The 23,403-nt window shown below is 41.8% G+C and overlaps 1 protein-coding gene across 9 annotated transcripts in view; it reads left to right on the forward strand.

Moving 5' to 3' along the window:
* The window catches only part of CAMK4 (calcium/calmodulin dependent protein kinase IV), a 277,800-nt gene that overhangs the window by 106,013 nt on the left and 148,384 nt on the right, over nucleotides 1-23,403 (forward strand). For 5 of the 9 annotated variants that reach the window (XM_039543578.1, XM_039543579.1, XM_039543583.1 and 2 more), the window contains 2 exons: nucleotides 3,064-3,147; nucleotides 17,990-18,068. In XM_039543578.1, coding sequence (XP_039399512.1) covers nucleotides 3,064-3,147; nucleotides 17,990-18,068 — 163 coding nt within the window. The remainder of the gene's footprint in view (nucleotides 1-3,063; nucleotides 3,148-17,989; nucleotides 18,069-23,403) is intronic. The other 4 variants (XM_039543587.1, XM_039543580.1, XM_039543586.1 and 1 more) reach the window with 1 other exon arrangement.

Genomic DNA, 23,403 nt, shown 5'->3' on the forward strand with positions numbered 1-23,403 from the left:
TCTAGTCCTAGTAAGAGACCCTCAAAAAAGAATTTCCATTCAACTGTAGTCCAATCTCTGGTAAATCAGGATGGTGAAATCCTAATCTGGAAGACCCTGGCCTGGTCTTTAGAGCACAGATAGATACATTCGAATCATGCTGAGGTCTCAAGAACAGATCTTCGGCATGAAAAGGCTTAAATTATATTCATGACAATTGAGAAAATGGACATCCTAATAAGAGCTTTCTCCTGGGATGTAGATCCAGGATGGGATCCAGCAGATGCAGCAGGATTACCTTTACAAAATCCTTGATTTGATTTTGTTGCTGAGGCCATCTCCTGGATTACAATATTTTCAGCTAGTACAAGAGATTATAAAAATATGATCTCTCTCCTCTCTTTTCTTTTGCTTGTGAAATGACCATTTGCCAAAGTTTGCAACCTAAAAGAAGCAGTCACCAAAGAGAGGCCATCCTGTTATTTAATTCACATGAGTCAGCTCCATTCTATTGTTGGGAGGGGCAGGGGTACAAATTTTTAAAAACTCAAGCTAATAGGCATACAGAAAATCCTGCCTAAATTCAAGATTTGTGTGCGAGCCCATACACGCTGAAAATTAGGCCAGAATTAGCTGAGCCAGTTTCTGTCCAGTGTGTGTTTTCTCCTTGTTTTGTCACTATCCCATGGATAGGAAAACCCTAATTTCTCAACTGGACAGCATCTGAACACAGCTATAGTATACATTTGCTCATTAAATATACCTTTTGATCATTTTAGTACGTTTTGCAACGAGTACTGGGGGTCCAGTACTCTTGTCTTTAGAAAGTCTGTCATTCTGGTCAAACTACAGAAAATGTGCTCTGAGTGATGAACCATTGCTGAATGTTTTGTCTTCAGAGTACAAATTACTCTGCAACATGGCTGAACTATCCCTTTTCAGCTGCCTGCTGATGTTTGAGAGGGTGTAGCAGCTGCACCAGTGTTTATGGTCAAGGCTGTCATAAGGGGTGGCTCTAGGTATTTTGCCACCCCAAGCACGGCAGGCAGGCTGCCTTCGGCAGCTTACCTGCGGGAGGTCCCCAGTCCCGCGGATTCCGTGGCACGCCTGCGGGAGGTCCGCCGAAGCCGCGGGACCAGCGGACCCTCTGCAGGCATGCCGCCGAAGGCAACCTGCCTGCCGCCCTCACGCCGACCGGCAGAGCGCTCCCCGTGGCTTGCCGCCCCAGGCACGCGGTTGGCGTGCTGGTGCCTGGAGCCGCTCCTGGCTGTCATGGAACCTGTGCTTTCCCAATCAGTGGGTTTGCACAGGTGGAAACTTGAGTAAATATTCTGTTGATGATGCACAAGAAGCAGTGGAGTCTTAGCTGTGTTTACAGGGTTAACAGGAGAAAAGAGCAACTTTTTTAGAAAAGGAAACAGATACAACTGAATACACAAAAGGAACAGAGCTGTTGGCTAGGATGCCGCCATTTTTACACAGCCACTTTTCAAAGTAAAATTGAATTTATGTAAACATGGTGAATTGAATTAAACTAATTTAATAATATATTAGTTGTCTGATAAATTCTAGAACATAATATTTTTACTTAACAGAGAGAAAGGGGTTGATGTTCACATGCATTTGCAGTTCTACATTTGCAGAGCGAAATGTACCTTCTGTGATTGTGGTACTAATTGGATATTTGCAAGTGGTCATTTAGACATTTAACGAGCCATTTGCATCTGCATATACCTGGTGTGTGCTTTGTAACTGCATGCACCAATACATATGCACAATTGACCACATTTTTTCACTTAAAATCTCTTTCTGAAAATTTTACTCTAAAACAGGGGTAGGCAACCTATGGCACGCGTGCCAAAGGCAGCATGCGAGCTGATTTTTCAGTGGCAGTAGAGATGGGGAAGGGGGCATAAATCCTAGACAGAATATGTACTGGACACTGCTTAAATCTGATTTTATTATGCTGAATTCTGAGAGAGGCTGGAAATACCAGTCAAAATGCATGCAGTAACTGAAGTTTCGCCACTTTGGGGATAACATGAGAGAATTAATTTAAATTTTAAACCTGTAATACAATTTAGTACTGAAGTCTTTATACTTGGAAATACCGATCCACATATATTAAGTTATAATCATTATCCTGTATTACAGAGCACCGCCACTAGCCAAAAGACCAAGCCTTTCAAAATGGAAATCACAAAAGTTGGAAACTGCAATCTGTACTTCATACATCATAGATTTGTCATTTACTGTTTTAAGCAATTTTAAAAATGATTCTCTACAGATGTTTAAAGAAAATTTATATTGACAATAAGATCTGGAATCCATTTCTAGAATATTTATTATTAATTTACCTAGATTTACAACCACATGAAAGACCACCCACCTGGGGGCACCCTTAACAAACTCTTGGAAATACAGTTAATCGTAGACATTAATTCCACAGGATTATCCGTGGTAGTGAGTAGGACTGGACTCTGCAAAGGCCCAAGCACGCTCAATTTATGTTTGGGTTAGTGGGAGCTGAAGGTGTTCAGTGAGCAATCAGTGACAGCAGGCAAAGTTGTAGGAAAGAGATCTTTACAGAGCTTGCATAGAGGCCAATGTTATGTGCTGAGAGGCCTGTTCTTGTCTAATAGCAACCTGGCCACCAGCCTGCATTCCTGACTTCTAGGTGTCACACCAAACTAGTTCCCTCATTAGACTTGACCCACTTTCTCCATTCCTACTAATTTGTTCTACAGAAGGCACTAGGCGCTACCCAGAAACTGCTCCGTGTCTAGGAGGATCAATCCCTAAATATAGAAAATTGGCTTTTTTTCCAGTCTTACTGGTGTAATCTAGTTTGCTGATATAATTTAAGACTAAACGTACCACGATACTGAAGCCTTTAGTTATGTGAAAACCGTTTTTCTCTTATTTGTATACCAGTGGTGTGCTAGGCACTTTAACTCGCATTTGGATGTAGAAAATAATAAATAAGTAATCAGAATAAAATTGCAGCTGAAAGTAGCAGTGACTCTTTTCAAGTTATTATCGTTAAGGTTTAATGGCTCAGTCTAAGTTGTTTTGTTATTCCAGGAATATTAGAAGTGACAGAAATGATATCATGTTGTATGAATCTGTGATTTCAACTGACGTTGTGCACTCCAAAACTGCAATCCAGTAAGTAGATTACATGAAATTTTAACCAGAAATCCTTAAAGCATATAAAACATTCTTGTTCAATGTGTATTTGCAGTTATTGAGAGCATTATCTGAACCCCTTTCATGCTGCCATAGTGAATAGCCCCTAAATTCATATCACAAACTGGATTAAGAATGAAAATAAATTGAGCAGCTAGAAAGAAGTAAAGAACTTTTAACACCAAACACTAAAATTAAATCCTTCTTATTGTGTCTGGAAACCCTGGGCCGGGTTGGGTCACAGACTTCTATGCAAAACTCAGTGATTTTGGTGGGAGCTGTTGCATAAAGCTTGATGGCACAACATGGCTCTATGTCCAGATCCTTCAAACGCTTACATAAGTGCTTAACTTTGCTATTTACCACAGTGGAGGTCTTTGCAGCAGTTAAGTCAAGCAGGTTTGTATTTGCAGGTTCAGAGCATAGGACCATATTGTACCATCAAATTTTATGCAGTGGCTTTGATCAAAATAGAGTCAAACTCTAGTAAAGAGTGTCTTGAGTTTGGTTTAGGAGTGCACCCAATAAATACCTCTTAAATTGCCCAGTCTATGGGAGCTGTTTGATTTTAAGAGTGTCATTCTCCATTAGACCTGACTATTAATAAAATAAATGTCCTCCACTATAAAACAAACAACCCAGCCAGTCCCCAATAGCTGAACAATCATTCCACAGTTGTTTATTCTGCCCTTTGTCGCCATAAAGAGCTGATCTTGCTTGTGTTAAGCACCTGGGGAATATCATGAGAGAAGTAATGGATGATGTTGACCCTCATCCAGGGTTTGCAAAGGCTCAGTAAGAATGAAGGAGAAGGAGAAGAAAAGGGCTATATGGGAAGATCTTAGCAAGATTTTTAGAAGCTGTTTCAAATTCCTTCTGCTTAGTTCTGTTCTCTCTGGCACACACTTCTCTCTCCCCCCAAGGTGATTATATTCGGAGGCTCTTACCTTTATTCTTCATTAATTTATCTTAAGGAAAAAAGGACTCAGATGGTGCTTGTGAGATAAAAGTTAACTGATTGAACAAAGAAAGATTTTTAAAAACTAGGACTAACTGCATGAGATGCTTTTTTACACAAAGAGCTACATATTCAAAGATATTGTAAGTGGCTATGGTATAGTGCAGGGGCGGGCAAACATTTTGGCCTGAGGCCACACTGGGTTTCTAAAATTGTATGGAGGGCCGGATAGGGGAGTCTGTGCCTCCCCAAACAGCCAGGCATGGCCCAGCCAATGCTCCCTATCCAGCCCCTCCGCTTCTCGCCTCCTGATGGTCCGCACCCCCCACCCAGGACTCCTGCCCCATCCAACCTTCTCTGTCCCCTGATTGTCCCCCTGGGATTCCTGCCCCATCCACCCCACCGTCCCCTGGCCCCGCCCCTGGACCCCCACCACCCCATCCAACCTCTCCTCTCATTCCTGACTGCCCCCCTGAGACCTCTGCCCCATTCAACCACCCCTTCTCCCTGACCGCCCCCGGAATCCCTGCCCTTGACTGCCCCCTGCCGCCCATCCAAACCCCCTCTCCTTCCTGACTGCCCCCCCGGGACCGCTGCCCCCATGACCCCACCCCGACCCCTATCCACACCCCCGCCCCCTGACCACCACCCCAAACTCCCCAGCCCTCTATCCAACAATCCCTGCTCCTTGCCCCCTTACTGCGCTGCCTGGAGCACCGGTGGCAGGCGGCACCATAGCCATGTTGCCTGGCTAGCGCCAGCCATGCCACCACGCAGCACAGAGCACCGGCATAACGATGGTCAATTGGAGCAATATCAAAGGGTCCTACGAAGTCAATTGCCACTTTTTCCCATGCAGATTCAGGAAGAGGAACAGGCTGTAATGGAGGGGTACATGTCACTGCTGTCTTATCATGCATTTGGCAAGTGACACAGGATTTTATGAGTGCTTCAGTTTGAGAATCCATCCCTGGCAACCAATACAGATACTGTAGTCATTATTTGGTTCTGACAATTCCTTGATGAGTATCATGTGCCAGGTATATGAGTTTTGAAGCAGCAAAACTGGGTCAAGGTTTTTAGGGTTACTGGGCCATCTCTTTGTCAGAAATTCCCGTAGTTTTTGTTGAATTGGACACGCTGAACAAGCAGCTTGAAATTGTTCTCTTGTAACTGCAGTAAGAGCGCTTGTAATAAGCGCAACTACTGCATCCTCATCCTCCGGTGGACCATCTGAGAAGGCAAAGGCAGGCAAGAAAGGCAATCAGCTACCACATTTTTGTTTCCAGGCTTACATTCCAGTTTATAATTGAAAGAGAGTAGTCTTGCAGACCATCTAGCAATAGGATATTCTGCTCTTTCCAGTCCAGCATCAGGACTATGTACAATCAAGTCTTTCCTAATCTGTTGGAGGAGGAGATTTGAAATTTGCAGGATATGATCTGGATCAGGTTTTTAGTCAGCCTGTGAAATTTAATGCCCCAGAAAAGGAGAGTACAGTTTGTCTATTTTTTTTTTTGGACCTATTGAGAGGCTTGCTGCTGCTTGCTGATGCAGTTTAGACAGGACTGGTTATTCAGTAGTATTTCCAAACATGATAATATCATCCAAATAGCACTGAACTCCATGTTGATTTTTCAGAATCAACATCATTTTTTTTGAAGGCACTTGGGGCTGATGTACAGGTGAAACCCATTCTGAGGAGTTAATCTCTTCAAATGTGTCCTTTGAACAAAGTTTTCTAAGTCTCCTCTGAAACAGCTCTGACTGAAAATGGTAACTGAATTTCTCCTCAACCTGGTGTTGGGTCCCCATCTGAACTGGTGTGTGTACTGCAAGAGTGCTTTGCTGAGGAAGATCAATTACATCTTTAAAGTAATGCAATAGATAGAATCAGGTAGTATGGATACTGCTGAGAGCCAGTGTCCAACATTAGAAATATAGGTGTGATTTGCCTGAGGGTATGGCAAATGTTTTTTTGCACTTGTTGTGTGTCTGAAATATGTGCAGTAGTGGTTTTGTCTATGCTCAGCACAGTAACATAACGGTATGCAACTGCATGTCCTGTTGATTGAACTGGCTAAATGCCCAATCTTTTTGCAATGATTGCACTGAGCTACTTTTGCTGGACATCCTGTGTAGCTTGCAAGGTGTTATGGGGATCCACAGTGAAAGCTTTTACTGTATTTGGAATTTGCTGATTCAGCGGCTTTTCATTAGTTTTCCTCCTGCAATTGTTTGTCTGCAGAAATAGTGAACTTTTCTGCAAAAGAGTCACAGCCTGGACTGTGCCTCCTGTATCCCTGCTCATTATTTTGGCTTCAGCTGTAGCTGACTCTATCTGAGTAGCAATGGTTATTGCTTTTTCGAGTGTAAGTTGTGGTTCTAGAAGTAAGCATTCTCTTACACAAAGCATGGTTGTTTTCTCAATGAGCTGGTCTCTAATCATCTCATCTGCCATACTCCCAAAGTTACAATTAGACTCCTCAGGGAAGCAATACACTGAATTATAGTCTCCCCTGGTGTCTGCTCATGCTGGCAAAATCTGTAGTGATTAGCTACTACATTCACTTTTGGCACAAAAAAGTTCTTTAATGCAGTGAGTGCAGTCTCATATTTATCATCTGCAAGGGGGAAAGTGTAAAATATATGCTGCCCTTCTGCTCCAAGGCAGTGGATTAGCAGAGCATGCTTTCTTACTTCAGAAATCTCTGTAGCACTGATTGCAAGTGGATAAGTCTCAAACATATGGATCTAGGCAGTAAAAGCAATTGGAGGCTCACCTGGGCTTTGCAGAAAGGGTGCAGGTGGGTTCAGAGGCAGAAGATCCATCCTCATCACCAAAATGTTGTATCAACCAGGCAAGGTACTAACAAACTTCAACAGGACTTTATTTTTAAAGTGGAAACCTCTTTACCAAGCTGCTACTGCACCCTCTGTAAAGTTCACTCTGCCTTTTCAACTCCTCCCTCCTCCTTCGTGTTTCCTTTCCTTTCAGACTCCCAACAGCCAGTGCTCCCAGTTCTAATAATTACAAGGAACATCTAAACACCACAGGCTTTTTGAACTGTATTGGGGAAAGCTGGCTGTTTGAAATGTTACAAAGATAGTGGGACTCTAACAAACTGCTTTGACTTCTGTCCTCCTGCTCCCAAAGAAGGTATTTTTCTGTCTCTACGGTCCAATGAAAAGTCTAAAATTCCCTGTTGTACTATGGCATTGTTTTTGCAGGCCACGCCAGATGAGGATAGACTTTTAAATTGAACTGTCAAATCAGATGGTAAAAAATCAATGTGGAAGCTAAAAGTCATGGATTCAAAATCTAAAAGGATATTGATTTTTCTTTCTTCTCAAAATCAAGCCAGACAAAACTCTAAAACATAACAGAATTGGGCTTCTTTTTTATGCACCATGAGCATTCTTCCATCACCCATGCCTTCTTGCTCCAAAATACATCTAGAATATGTATAACCTGGGTATTCAAGCTTGTCTCTCCATAAAGGATAAAATCTTCCTGATTCTCCAGTCCTTTGTAGAATTGCAGAAGTTTTAATGGTATTTCTATTTCTTGTATTATCCCTAGTATAATGAGGAAAAACCCTACACTAATAAAAAAAAAATATATCTGACTCCTGTATCTGTATAAAAAATATTTTGTTTGTATGTTTTATGCTGTATCATAGAGATTCATCTTCTTTAGTAGAAAGCTTTTGGAAAGTTAAGAATCAGTATTACATTCAATGTCTGAGGGTGATAGAAAATAATTATTGTTTGATATAAAAGAGATGAGGTGCATTTCCCTATTAGGTGTGCTGTAGAATCTTTCTTGTGCTTGCATTTCAGAATATAATATTTCTTTTAAAAATATGTTGGGGGGGGGCTCTTGTTTTAATATATAGCTCTCGCATTAATATGTAGCTCTCATATTTTGCTTTCTCACGAGATATTAAGCCATGAGAGGTACTGATTTCACATAGCTTACAGAAATGCAGGAAATAATATCTTGATGTCCTGTAATCTTTCAGGTGATGATTTCATTGGTGTTTGTCAACAGTTTTGTATAACAGTTAATGTGGTTTTATTCTGCTTAACCCTGGAACAGTCTTCCAATAGGCCACTTCATTTGGAAGATTGAGAATAAGTCATATAGTAGATGTAATGCAATTTATTTTGATATTGCATTACTGTGTGTGGGTGAGAGAGAGAGATTTGATTTTTAACTGTTGTATACCTGTAGACTGCAGAAACATTCAGTATCTTGCTATGGAAATCCTAAAACTGAGAGTTAATGCTATTAACTTGCCCCTGTGACAGCACAGATTAATGTGACTGCATAATGCAGGCAATTTAAATGCACAGGATAAAGTATTCTTTTGAAAGCATTCATCCTTTCAACTTCTTTGATTGGAATCTTCCTGTTTGTATAAGCATTGTTTGATTAGATGAAGTCAAATGGAATTGATTTAAAAAAAATCAATTTAAATCACCAGGATCCATCTGCCTCCCTTGATATCTCCGCACTGACGGAGCTGGAGGCCCTGCCCTTTATACTTCCTGTTACCCACTTCTGGTGGGAGGGGCGAATCAGGGCTGGCTCCGCCCACTTGGGGCACAGAGCGTGGTTCCTCCCACTCTGGGTTGGAGGGAGGCCACACTGCCTCACTACAGTCACCTACCTTGTGTCTCTAATTTCCTTGAATACTTATTCGCTTCTCTGTAGCCTTCCCATGTCTCGAATCTCCAGCATAAGCAGAATGCTTCTGTCTGGCCTTCTTAAGTACATAAAGGTTTAGGACCACATCAGCTGTTGGCCAGACAACTTTGTCTGACCTAATTGAGCCTATTTTATCATGGATATAGGTAGCTAATCTGTCTTGCCAAGTGTTTACAGTACATACCAGTTATGGTGTCTGAGCACCTTGCAAATATTTTTTCATAACTTTAAGTGTCATTCATTTTATATTCATTTTCTGCTGGCTACCTACTCGTGTTAGGATCCAGTTCATTCCTCCCCTTCCCTCTATCCCATAATTTTTAAAACACTTCAGTGCTCTTTAACCCTTCCCTTTGCTTGTCTGGTGCTATCTTCCACACTGTCCTCCTTCATAATCTCACCACTCTTGGTGTAAGAGCCTTCTCCTTTGCAGTGCCTGTTGTCTAGAACAGCCTTCCTTTATCTCTGTCTACCTCATAGACTGTGCATCTTGTTTTAACTCCCACTAGAAATCATCTCTCCATTCATATCTCTTTTAAATTTGCTTGTTGAATAGTATTGTTTAACTTCATAAATGCATTTGCCTTCATAAGGTGTATGGAAGAGAGTATATAAGTTAGTGTTATTGTACTTGCATCCGACGAAGTGGGTAGTCACCCACGAAAGCTCATGCTCCAAAATGTCTGTTAGTCTATAAGGTGCCACAAGACTCTTTGCTGCTTTTACAGATCCAGACTAACATGGCTACCCCTCTGATAATTGTACTGAGTGGCGCTCTCTGAAGCTGCTGAGAAAGGTGAAGTGTAACACTGATTAATATACATCCCTAGCATAATAGCCTTGCTCTTTTTTCACCTGAGCAGTTAGCTAGATTCATGATGATGTGGATTATTCCAGTGAAGATGGAGTCTTTAAGTGGAGACATGTATCCATGTTTGGATTTGGAGACAGCTATTGTTTCAGTCACTTTTTTACATTTAGTCTAAATGAAAGTCAGCAGTTATGCCCAGGACAACAAATTTGAACAACCCCCACCAAGAATGACTACATGATATATATTACTGCATACAAAAGGACATTGGGATTGCAAAGTTGAATACTCAAAGGTTAGAAAATGCCCAAATTAAAGCTGACTGTGATACTGCTTCACACTGGTATGTGTAGTATGTCTCTTCCTCAGTGCCTGATCAACAGAGGATGCATGTCTGTTGCAGGCTCCAGCTATGAAACCTGGCTCAAGCTTTAGAAATTCATGCTTTTAACTTTGGAGCTCCCTGATTCAGTTCCTAGTATCTGCCAAGATGGTGGCTGGCTATCCTAAGACCTTAATACATCTCTTTTGTGTGTGTGTGTGTGTGTGTGCATATTATTATTTATTTGTAATACTCTAGCACTCAGGAGTCCGAATCATGGACCAGGACTCCGTTGTGCTAAATGCTGTAAAAAGACAATCATACAGTCTTTAATTACATAATTTAACTCTACATATATTGAGTGTATATAAAAATAGTGTGCAGATTTATCATTTCTGCTATTCTACTTGGTTTACATTTCAGCAATTTCAAAAGACTCAAATATGTAGCTGAAAAAATCCATAATATCCACACACAACATATATGTCTAAAAATATTCAACAACAAAACCAAAGATACATACATACAAATATATGAAGGAAAAGGGGGCTTTATTCCTGTGTTTGAATATTTTAAGAGTTATTTCAAATTAATTTGCAAAATATTATAGTACGTATGTGCAAAGTATGTCATCTCATTTTTCTCTCTGATTTAATTTCTAAAGTTTGTGTAAAAGCTCAAAGAATAAAAACAGCAAAATCGAGATTGACAACTGAATATTAAATTTTCCAACTTGCCAAAATCATTACAATTGCAACAAAATAATAGCTCCATTATAGAATAAAAATCCCCTTTCCTAGCTGCTTGTCCACGTTCACAATGAGTGAGTAATAATGCCTCCCACAAGTTGTCCCCAATCTTAGTGCAAATACTTATTGTATGGGAGCAACTGTTTTTGTTTTCAAAGCACTTTTATGTTTAGATGTCACAGTTGTGTTCCGGGGTGCAATCCAGACAGTGAGGGATTGTCGCCACCTTCCCTGTAACCCTGTCGTTTTATATGCTCTGCTGCGGTGTCTCACAGCCTGTACACTGACAGCCAGCAGACAAGCGTGCATGGTCTACGTGTTAAGCAGGTCTGGCTAAGCACTCTGGTTCCAGCAGTCTGCTTGTTACACCCCAGCCACACTCTGGAATCCACCAGCCTTGGTTACTAGACGGCTGGGAGTGGTGCAGTGCCTGTGCTTACTTTGTTAGACTTCTTTGGCATTGGAGTGGGGAATATTCTGCTGTGACAGTAAATAAGACACTTGTGCTGTACTGGGCTGGAGCAGGTACTGGTGTGTGTTTCCTCTGTGACTACCAGCCAAGTGAATCCAACACTCCCCACCCCCCGAGTCCTGAATTTCACAAAACCATGTGCTCTGCGAGGTCCAGCCCTTTCCTGGACCATTCAGAGGAATTATAAGGTTCATTGGCTCCTCTGAAGAGACAAAAGGCACAGCTTCTCACTTCAACTGGAGTTAACAATCGCTTCAGTTCAAGCACAGCACTAGGCTCGTTTCGATTAAAAGTCAAACAAGCTGATTAACCAAAGGAGAGAAGATTTTAAGTGATGCCAAGTACAAGGAATACAGTTAGAAAGGGTTACAAACAAACAAAAAAGGAAGAATAAATTTCCTAATGCTAAAACTGAAATAAACTATTGTCTAAGCATCAGGTAAGATTCTTACCACACACTTCTTCCAGCAAGATGGCAGACCGCCGTCTGGTCAGGATCTCTTCCCAAAGACAAATTCCAGTGTCTTTGTTTTCTTAGGTGAAAGATCACTTGGGGTTCTTTGCCCCTCTCTTTTATAGTCCAGTGAACTTTTGAAATGAGGTCTTCTGAAGGATGCCTCCCAAAATAAAGTCAATTCAAGCTGTATGGAAGGAGACATGGAGTGTGGTGGTGAAGAAAGTTCCATGCTAGTTTCCTCCTCTCTAGGTGTTTGCTAAAATGCCAGTTAATCTGTTCCTGCCCTCTTCTATGCAAATGAATGGACACTTGCCATGTGAATGGTAAGCAACTCTGATGACAGCTGGCTGGAGGTGTCAGCTTGTTCTTTGTCTGGGAGAAACCTCTTTACCCACTCTCCAGTCTTGTCCGATAAATACATTTTAGTTCCATGTTTCCTTCATATTTCTGTTGTCGTTTGGGTATTTACCATATGCACACCACACAAGAATATTAATGATCAGGGTGTTGTTAGTCTTCCAATGTTGCTGTACATGACACACATCAGATACCATCTGACATTAATGAATTGGGATACACTGAACTTGTCAGGCCAGCTGAAACTCACTACCAGATACCAATGAGCCCCTTGCCCTCTTGCACTGGGATGCTGTTAGGGTCACAGTCAGTCATACTCAAGCAGCATTAGATGAGATTTATATAGTGTTTCTTAAGCTTTTTTGCAAGTTCAGACATTGGATATTGCTGTAGGCTTCCCTCTGTGTAACAGAGCAAGATTTAAAAAAACAAACAAACAAACACTAATTTCTGCAGTGTGTATCTGAGCTTTTAAAAATATATCTCATCCAAAATCACTAACCTGATTTCCAGGAGCAGTAAAAGAAATTCCAGTGTTTTCCACAGAGCAGAAATTCAGACTCTTAGCATGGCAAACTACTTCTGTTTTCTCTTACATGTCCTCTTGATATGATTCCAACCAACTCTGAATAATTTGTGCTTGGAGTTTAGTTAGACTTTAATACTCCAAGGTGAGAGAAAGGGAACCAGGAATGAAGTTGTGAGCTCTTCCAAACCCTGCCTGCTCATGAAAATCTCTTTTTTTCTAACTATAAAGTCTCATCACTTGCAACACTGAAAAACTCAAGATGAGGGCACCAGTTATAATGATTACAAATGTTCTGAGCTTTCCTCCCTTACAAGAGCTTCTCAGCACTGAAGTTTTCCACTACTTTCTCTTGACTGAGGGTCTAATCTGAAAAATATATCAATGACCTTCCAAACCATGCAGGTCCAGGAAAGCTCTGTGTGTTGGTCAAGCAATAGGCTGATTTATCCATGATAGGGCTGCTGCAGAAATCCAAAATAAACAAAGCAAGATGTACTTCTTGTGAGCATGTTGCAGAGCTGTACAGAGCAGTAGAGAACTCATGAAAATGAGCGTCCACCTCCGACACTATGCTACTCTCTCTTTTCTAAACCTCTGTCTCCGTTCTGCATGATCCCAGGAGGAAGACTGGCTCCAGAGTGGGGGCTTTTAATTGAAAACAACAAACCAACAAAAAAGGAAAGACCTTTCCCATCACAATCATCAGTTGGAAGGAAATGGGTTTCTGCTCTCATAGCAGTTGTTTTATGAGTACCCCACCATTAGTCAAATAATTTGGGGGTCTTCCTGTTCATGTAGTTTGCCACTTGTTTCTGAAGGAGGGGATTAGGTATGTATTAGAAGGCTCCTTTCCTCCCTGACAGAAACAGCACTTTCAGCCATGACTGTTTGTAGGTATGCCAGCAATGGCCTCTTTATCATTCTTCTCCAGCTGCCCAATGTTCCATTGTTTGGGAAAGAATGTGGCTCTCAAATTAGAGGGGGGAAAAGGGAGCAATTTGCCCCGGGCCCCGCAGGGGCCCTCAAGGGAATGTTGGAGGCTCCTCCCCCAGCCCCACTTCCACCTCCGCCTCCCCACAGTCCCCAGCGCCTCAGCATGCCGTGTCCAGGAGCGGCCCTGGACAGAGCTAAAGCGGCATGCCTCAGGCGGGGCCTGAGCTCCTCCCGCTCGGAGCCACGTGGTAAGGGGGCGGGGCTGCGGCCGAGCGGCAGGAGCTCAGGTCCCTCCGGAGCCAAGCCGCTGCAGTGCTGCCCAGGGCCACTCCTGGACACGGTACACTGAGGCTCTGGGAGGCGGGGGTAAGCGGCACAGTAAGGGGGCCAGGTCCAGGGGGGTTGGATAAGGGGCAGGGAGTCCCAGGGACTGTAAGTAGAGAGGGAGGGGGTAGAGGTGCGGGGGGGCGGTCAGGGGACAGGGAATGGGGGGTTGGATCATGGGTGTTCTGGGGGTCTGTCAGGACTCAGTGGGGGGGATAGATAGGGGTCGGGGCAGTCAGGGGACAGGGAGCGGGGGGGATTGGGGTGGTGGGATCCCAGGGTGGTGGTTGGGGGTGGTGGTAAGGGACAAGGAACAGGATGGGTCGGGGATTCTGAGGGGTGCAGTCGGAGGGGTAGGAAGTGGATGGGGGTCGGATAGGGGGCAGGGCCAGGCTGTTTGGGGAGGCACCGCCTTCCCTACCCTAAAGCTCATTCAGCAGTTTGAGGCTTGCAGACAGCTATTTAACACAAAGAGCCAAGCTGTTATCTTTTCCCTTAGGGCTACCATCCCTTTCACTTCTCAAATGCCAAATTATAGTCTACATTTAATTTCAATGCCATAGGGAGATTCATGTCAGGGGAGGGTAGCTTCATTTAAAACTAGCCACTTTAGATTAATAGTGATGGAGCCAAGAGAGCCATGGGGGAGGGATCACATGAGGAGAGCAATATCCTACACCACCTACCTCCTTCCCAACCCTACCAAGGGAGACCCCCCCATCCCCTGCATTCCCTGAGGCTCCAGAGAGGTTAATTCAGTGGTTCTCAAACTTTTGTACTGGTGACCCCTTTCACTTAGCAAACCTCTGAGTGCGACCCCCCCCACACTTATAAATTAAAAACACTTTTTTATATATTTAACACTATTATAAATGCTGGAGGCAAAGCAGGGTTTGAGGTGGAGGCTGACAGCTCGCGACCCCCAGTAATAACCTTGTGACCCCCTGAGGGGTCCTGACCCCCCAGTTTGAGACCCCCTGGGTTAATTTAATTTTAGCACCCTGTGTCCATTCACATGCATGTGCTATTTTGAGCATTTCAGTTTTCACAACATAGGCTCATCCCAGATTCTGGAACAAGCTCAAATGCTCAGTTTGTGGAGTATGTACATAAGCTATACTAAAGACAAACCCACAGTAACCGTCTCCAGTTTGTGAGGGACCCTATGGAGCCAGTCTCTAGGAAACAGATAAATTCATGGAGGTTAAGTCCGTTAATGGCTATTAGCCTCTGTTTGTCAGAGGGTGGAGATGGATGGCAGGAGAGAGATCACTTGATCATTACCTGTTAGGTTCACTCCCTCTGGGGTACCTGGCATTGGCCACTGTCGGTAGACAGGATACTGAGCTGGATGGACCTTTGGTCTGACCCAGTGTGGCCATTCTTATGTTCTTATTTTCTAACCTAAATGAACCCAAAGTTATGGAGACAGATATGAGTCAAGGAAGCCAGCAAAGTATCAAAAACCTGGAAAAATCTCTGACTGGATGGGCTCAGGCGTTCGGTCACAAGCTGAGAAGGTTCAAAAGTTTTGGATCTTTTTTAAGCAGAATTTTTTTATTGTTTCTTTAAACAATCAAACACAGCAAGCAGCAAATATTTGGCCATACACTTCTGAAACCCCAAACCATGTTCAGGTTGTGGCAGACTAATTTCAGCTTTTCAATTAAAAAAAACCACAACAATTTTTGAAGGAAAGCAGACATTGTCCATGATTTTTTTCTGCTTTTTAAAAACTCCTAGGTTTTGATCCAAAAAAGGTTTTGATGGAAAATATTTGTCCAACCCTTTTAATGAAGTTTAGTGCCTTTTAGCACTAGCTGATGCTGAGAACCAGTGATACCTTGTAAAGGTGACTTGAAAAGAAGTTTTCTCAAAACTGGGTTTGTGCCGAGATGTGGAAGGTTTTTAAATGTTTATTTTTCCCAGAGTGGGCGGGGGGGGGGGGCAAGTGGGGCAATTTGCCCCAGGCTCCGCAGGGGCCCCCACAAGAATATAGTATTCTATAGTATTGCAACTTTTTTTTTTTAATGGAAGTGGCCCCTGAAATTGCTTTGCTCCAGGCTCCCTGAATCCTCTGAGCGGCCCTGCAATTTAGGACTCCAGGGGATGCAGTGACAATGTTCTTTACAACAAAGTCCTCCCCATTTCTAAACTTGCCCTTTTAGATTTATCATTCCTTTTGAAATGTGGATAACAAACCCAGACGCCTACCACACAACTCAAAATCTCACCCCAAATTATTTTCTTTGCCCCCGTATTGTCACACAACCCCTCTCCAGAAATCTATCTGTCTCTTTTCCAGCCTTAATCAGATGACATTTGATATTGTTTTATATTATCGGTCTAGAGGGTTTGTCTATTTCACAGGAGTATATGAAGATTAATTAGTGTAATGTTTATATAGCACTTTAAATATGTAAAGCACTGTATAATGATGATTTGCATTGATGCAGTGACCTTCCTATTGCAGTTCTTTAGTAAAATATTGAAAAGATATGTATTATTATAACGTGTCCTGGGGGATTAATTCTTTTTATGTAGAGGGTTTGGGTTTTTTTTTTAACTCTGGGTATTTTTTCGGTCTTGTTGAATAGAGCCATTTGAGAGTTTTTTATTGGCTAATGAGAAATGTTCTGGTTAAATATATTTAATGATTCTGAAATTCTTTGGAAGTTAGAATATTCCTATACATGTATCAATATGTTGTTACACATTTTTTTAAAAATTCATTTTTGCACACTAAAGAAATACAGTACATCCACTGTACATAGTGTGTAGAAATGGGCAAACTTCAAAAGAGTCAATGGTTTGATACAAGTAAGCTCTCAAGCAATTACCTGTTTAAACCTTTTCTGAACTGACCTGTCATGCAGATGCTTTTCTCAAATGTATGTTCTAATTCAAACATAAATTATAGGACTTGATCGTGCTCACTCTATGTAGTGAGGAAGAAGGTCCCTCCACTGCAGGAATTACTGGGTTTAATTCTAGAGGATGTGTTATGCAGGGGGTTCTATGAGATGATCATAATGAACCCTTTTAGCTTTAAAACCTATGACTCTACGAACTTTAAGACTCAATAGTGCTGATCATGGAAATCTCATGAGAACAGGTATTCTTGTAAAGTTTCAAATAATTCCTGATTCCAGTTGGTCCAGATATGTCATGAGAACCAGTGATGGTGATCAGTATTTTGGTACTTATGCGTCTGACTTAAGTTGGCAATAAGAAATTCAAATGCTAAAATGAAAAATAATGGAATAACAGGTTAACTGAAATCTTCAGAACCTCCAAAAACTATCCCAAAGGTCTTTCCTGCATCTAGCCAAAGGATGCAGTACAGTTCCTTTCTTGGCAATAGCAAATGGAACATGTTAATTTGAGCACATTATCAGTGCCTCGACCTGATGTGTTTAATAAATCCACCTTGAAGACAATTGAAGATCGTGGGCCAAATTCAGCCTTGGGGTATTCAGGTACAACTCCAGTTGATTTAACTGAAAGCCTCTTTTGCTTCTGCTAGGGCTGAATTTGTCTTCTAGTAGCACAGTCTGCAAGCAAGTGGATGAGATTTGGGTTTGCTATGATTAACCAGGCAATTGAATGGATACTAGCGCAGTAATCTTTTCCCCTTTGTAAACATCTTAACAAAGGTGAGATACATTGACCTAGAGCCTGGGCCATATTAAGTCCCTTTTGTGACACTCCAGCAGCAGAGGGAATGTATAGTTGCCCTAAAAGTGTTCCCCCTAACCTCTGCTTCGCAATCTTTTTTGCTTTCTGGTATAGGGAGAGTTTCAGGGCATGTAAGGGGGCAGGAGAAGGTGTGACTGAACTTCACTGAGATCTGGCAGTTTCCACTAGCAGAAGAGCCCAAAGAGATGGCTGGTGGAAGTTAGGGCAGACCTAAAGCTGCTCTTAGTTGCATTTGGGGCAGTATCAGGTTCTGACTTCCCCCAGGATTTGAGGGGCAGAAAGGCAGTGTAATTACATCTTTGTCCTCTAGCTGCACTGAACCTGAGCACCGAAACAGATGAGAATGTAGCAGTTGATATTTTAACCCTTTGCTCTGCAACTTATTAGAAATCTCCAGTTGGAAATAAGAAGTCACACAGTGTTGTCTAATTAGACAAGATGTATTCAATATATTCAATAGCCTTAAATAATAACACTGTTTTTCTTTTTCATTTAGTGGTGCTACATCCATTGTCTACAGATGCAGGCAGAAAGGAACCCAGAAGCCTTACGCTGTCAAAATGTTAAAGAAAACTGTAAGTTGTTTTTTGGTTACTACAGAATTGTTGTGATAACATTGGTAATTAATTTGTACCCTCTTCACCTCTGAGATCCATCACTCCAGCAGCAGAGCATCTTCTGCTCCCCATACTTAAAGGGATTTGGTGGAAAGCATGAGTAAGTAAGGCCTACAGTCTGAACACTGGTAAAGGGGTGGGGTGAGGGGTGAACTCAATCAGAGAAGGAAAGTAGTAGGAGGCCAAGAGAAGGGGAAGAGAAATGATGAGTCCTGACTGGGTGGAAAAGAGTGACTGAGGGAAGGCTGAGTGGTTGGAGTTCAGGGATGTGAATTTTATTCATGTGCTAGAATGGCAACATAACGGCAGGTGGGTAGGTGAAAACATGCCTAACTGCTACGTTAAGTGGTGGTTTCAGTGCAAGACATAATGGACAGGTTCTGTATCAATAAGATGTTGGCACTAATTTGTAGCCTTTGAAAACAGGCCAAAGATTAAACTGGCATAGAAATGAAACTAGTTGCTGAAGGAGCACCTCTATGTTTGGCATGCTGGCAGGAGGCAAAAGGTAGTTGTGTGAAAAGCTTGCATTGCTACTGCTTGTGCTGGAAAACAGAGGTCTTTAGTTTCAAGTTTCAACAGTTTAGCTCCCTACACTCTCACATTCGCTTAACATTTTAAAAATAAACAATTGCTCATTTAATTTTTTTGTGATTCTTATTCTGAAATGCATTAAGAAAACAAATGGTATAATTTAAAAAATCTCATTACATTACATGGAGTCATGACCCACTTGGGAGTCCCAACCCACAGTTTGAGAACCATTGATCTAGTCTGACCTCCTGTATAACACAGGCCAGAGAACTTCCCCAAAATAATTCCTAGAGCACGTATTTTAGAAAAACATCCACTTGTGATTTAAAAATTACCAGTGATGGAGAATCCACCATGATTGTTGGCAAACTGTTCTGTGGTTAATTACCTCCACTGTTAAAAATGTATGCCACATTTCCAATCTGAATTTGTGACGCTTCAACTTCCAGCCTTTGGATTATGTAATTCCTTTCTCTGCTAGATTGAAGTGACCACTATCAAATATTTGTTCCCCCTTTAGATACTTATAGACTGTAATCAAATCACCCCTTAACCATCTCTGATTAAGCTAAATAGAGTGAGCTCCTTGAATCTATCACTATAAGGCGTGTTTTCTAATCCTTTACTCATTCTCGTGGCTCTTCTCTGAACCCTCTCCAATTTATCAACATTCTTCTTGAATTGTGGACACTAGAACTGGACACAATATTCCAGTAGTGGGTGCACCAGTGCTAAATAACCTCTTTACTTCTACCCGAGATTCCCCAGTTTATGCATCCGAGGACTGCATTAGCCCTTTTGGCCACAGCATCACACTGGGAGCTCATAAGAACTGCCATACTGGGTCATACCAAAGGTCCATCCAGCCCAGTATCCTGTCTACCACCAGTGGCCAATGTCAGGTGCCCCAGGGGGAGTGAACCTAATAGGTAATGATCAAGTGAGCTCTCTCCTGCCATCCATCCATGTTCAGCTGATTATCCACCACAACCCTCAAATCTGCTTCCCAGGATAGAGTCCCCCATCTTGTAAGTATGGCCTAAATTTTTTGTTCCTAGGTGTATACATTTACATTCAGCCATATTAAAACACACATTGTTTGCTTGTGTCCAGCTTACTAAGTTATCCAGATCGCTATATCAGTGACCTGTCCTCCTCATTATTTACCACTGCCCCAACTTTTGTGTCACCTGAAAACTTTATCAGGGATGATTTTGTTTTCTTCCAGATCATTGAAAAAAATGTTAACATGTAGGGTCAGGAACTGACTCTTGAGTACACCACTAGAAACACCCCAGCTCTATGATGATTTCCTATTTACAATTAGATTTTGAGACCTAGCATTTAGCCAGTTTTTACTCCATTTAATGTGTACCATATTCATTTTATATCATTCTAGTTTTTTAATCAAAATGTCATGCAGTACCAGGTCAAAAAATTAATGTGCTAGACTCCTTGTAGGAGTCTGTCTGTTGCATCATATATTACATAATAGGAAGTGACGTGTATGTCCCTGAATAACAATGGTGGCTAGATTCAGTACATCCTTGCTTATCTAAATATTGTGGTTAACACTGAGTAAGTTCACGTAACTGAAGGAATTTTGTGTGTAATTAATAGTGTGCGCGAGACATGCCCCTGTTACTGAGAACAGGTGGTATTCTATAATTGGGCTCATTTGGATAATTGACCAGATAATCAAGGTCATACTATAATAATGTACAGCTGTCTGTATCTGCGCTTGATGAACTACTATAGATCTGTTCCAATTTGGGCAAATTATCATCACTCACGGCAGAGTGAACAATGTGCTAAGCGCTTTCCTAACAGAAAAGTAGGTCTGGTCTCTGACCAGAGGAGCTCAGTCTAAAGAGTAATTAAATATTATTCAGATAATATTTTTCTGTAATTAAATATGCCATTAAAATGTTGATCAGTTTAGATTTTTGAAATAAAATCTTAAGAACAAGAATTATAAATAAGAGGACTGCAGCAGACAAATGAAATAAAGAGGGGTAAGTAGAGGTGTGATGAGTGAAGAAAAGAGAGGGACTCTGGCTGGTTTTACCTCTTTGACATAGGATCCCACTGGAAAAGATGTGTCAGTCCCATTGTCTAAACCTATTTGTTCATAAGGCAGCATCTGGGAGCATAGAGAAATAGGAAGAAAAAAGATGGAAGAAGTGAGATTAACTCTAATTTCGCTCTCTAACCACCCAACAGTTAATGTTTCATAGGGCAGCAGAGAGAAGAAAGGGAAGAGAAAAAAGAGGTGGTTGTAAAAACCAGGGCACAGGACAATGGTTGAAATCATGCTCTCTGGGATGGGCTGCAGTGTGGTAGCTTAACTAGAGGTTTATGCTTTGGAAGTTGATCATTTGTGGTAAGTTTTTGGTACTGTACTTTAAAACATCTGAAACTATTACCTTTCACCTTAGATATTTCTGAAGGCTAGAAACAAATGAGACTTTAACTGAAGTAACATATTGATAAGAGTCAGCTGAGCATTGATATAAGGAACACAGAAAATGTCTATACCTGTTCTTGTTCTCCTTGTTCCTGTTTATACTGTAGTTTAGTTAAGTAACAGACTAATTTTTTATGATCTAGTAGCTGACTATTGAGCTGCCATCTAGGAGATCTACAGTTCTGGGCAGGACCCAGGCACCAGTTCAGTGGAAATGTATGTAATGGGAGATCTAGACTCCCTTTTGATATCTCATTGCTGTCAATGTTGATGAGAATAATATTCCTGAGATCTCTCTGGCTACTAAAGTATGTCAGACTGTCAGGCAAGGTAGATCATAGCTTCTACTGCAGCTAAAAGTGGACAAAGAGAAGAAGGCCTTGGTCTGTTAGAAAGTAAGATTAAAGAAGCTGAAAGAAAAGTTGGCATGGATATTGGTGAAAATTGAAGAGAACTCTAGAGTAAGAAATTAGGTTTGGAACTTTTATTTCACAAATACATCAATAAAAATATTCACTTTTAATAAAACTAATTTTTGTGGTACAGTGAAGAAGCTTGGTAAATTAATCTCTCTCTCAGATTCACTGATAGACTTGACCCAAACACTGTCCCTGAGCTAGGCCTGGTTGGCAGAGACCGAACTATATATAACTCTGAACTATTTTCAGGAGAGTTCTTAAAATTCTGCCAACATCTATCCACATAGGAAGCAGATGAAGGATGAACCAGTGCAATGTAAGCATTCTTAAATCATGTTGAACAAGCAGAGCTGTCAGCCCTACTCCACCCTCAGAAGAGTCTCAAATAATAGGGCCCCATGCCATGATGAACTGTCTTCAGACTACTGTAAGTTAAGGCTGCAAATGTGAGGTCACATTTTGGACACTACACAGTCACTTATACACTGTTAGTATTTGAGAGGATGCACTTTGTAAAGACCAATAACACTGCTCTAAGAAGGAACTTAAAAACCTGCCTGAAAATTTTAGTCAGTCATATTAATTATAATATCTTTTTTGTTTATAGAGACCTTTTCATCAGTATAGTAAAACTGTTACTGTTATAAACAAAGTAGATCACATAGATCAACCCAGAAATGTTTCCCAGAGAAGAGGAGATTTCTGGATGTTAAGAATCCAGGTAATTTGGTGAACAAGGCTGCAGGCCCTTTTCTCATTTATTGTAGAATTTGAAAGCTGTGTAATGAATGAGGCAAGGGACAGGAAGAAGAACAAGGATGATCTTCTAATTAAGGCACTTGAATGCCATCCATGGAACTGGATTCTCTCTCTGCCATAGACTTCCAATGTGATTCTGGGCAAGTCACTTTAAACCAAGTTCACAAGTGCCACTGTATGTTCCTCAGGTTCTGGGTGTCCAACTTGAGATCTGGGGGACCTGATTTTCAGGTATGCAGTGAATACTCTCTATAAATACATCACAGGGATAAACACCAGGGAGGGGATGAAGTTATTTAAGTTAAGCACCAGTATTGGCACAAGAACACATGGATATAACCTGGCCATCAGCAATTTTAGGCTAGAAATTAGGTGACGGTTTCTAACCATCAGAGGAATGAAGTTCTGGAACAGACTTGGAAGGGGATCAGTGGGGGCAAAAAAACTACCTGGTTTCAAGACTGAGCTTGGTAAGTTTATGGAGGGGATGGCATGATGAGACTGCCTACAATGGCATGTGGCCCATCAGTGACTGCTAGCAGCAAATATCTTCAGTGGCCAAAGACTGGACTCTAGATGGGGAGGTCTCTGAGTTACTACAGAGAATTCTTTCCCAGGTATCTGCCTGGTGTGTCTTGCCCACATGCTTAGTGTTTCACTGATTGCCATATTTGGGGTCTGGAAGGGAATTTCCCCAACGTCAGATTGGCAGAGATGCTAGTGGGGGTTTGCCTTTCTTTGCAGCATGGGGCATAGGTCACTTCTGGTTTAAACGAGAGTAAATGGTGAATTCTCTGTAACTTGAAGTCTTTAAATCATGATTTGAGGACTTCAGTAACTCAGCCAGAGGTTAGAGGTCTGTTACCAGAATGGGGGGGTGAGTTTCTGAGGCCTGTGATGTGCAGGAGGTCAGAGTAGATAATCATGATGGTCCCTTCTGGCCTTTAAGTCTATGAGTCATACACAGCCCTGGGAGAGCTCCCTCTGCTGGATGCTCACCAGACTGCTGTTTGGGCCCCACCTCGGTGAAGTTCGTGTGCTTTTAAGCTTCCCTTGATCTGAGTAGGCTGTGTAGTAGGAAGAGACCAAGGGACAGATGGGGCATAAATCCATG

This window comes from Mauremys reevesii, linkage group 6 (genome assembly GCF_016161935.1).
Source record: "Mauremys reevesii isolate NIE-2019 linkage group 6, ASM1616193v1, whole genome shotgun sequence".
Classification (NCBI taxonomy): Eukaryota; Metazoa; Chordata; order Testudines; family Geoemydidae; genus Mauremys; species Mauremys reevesii.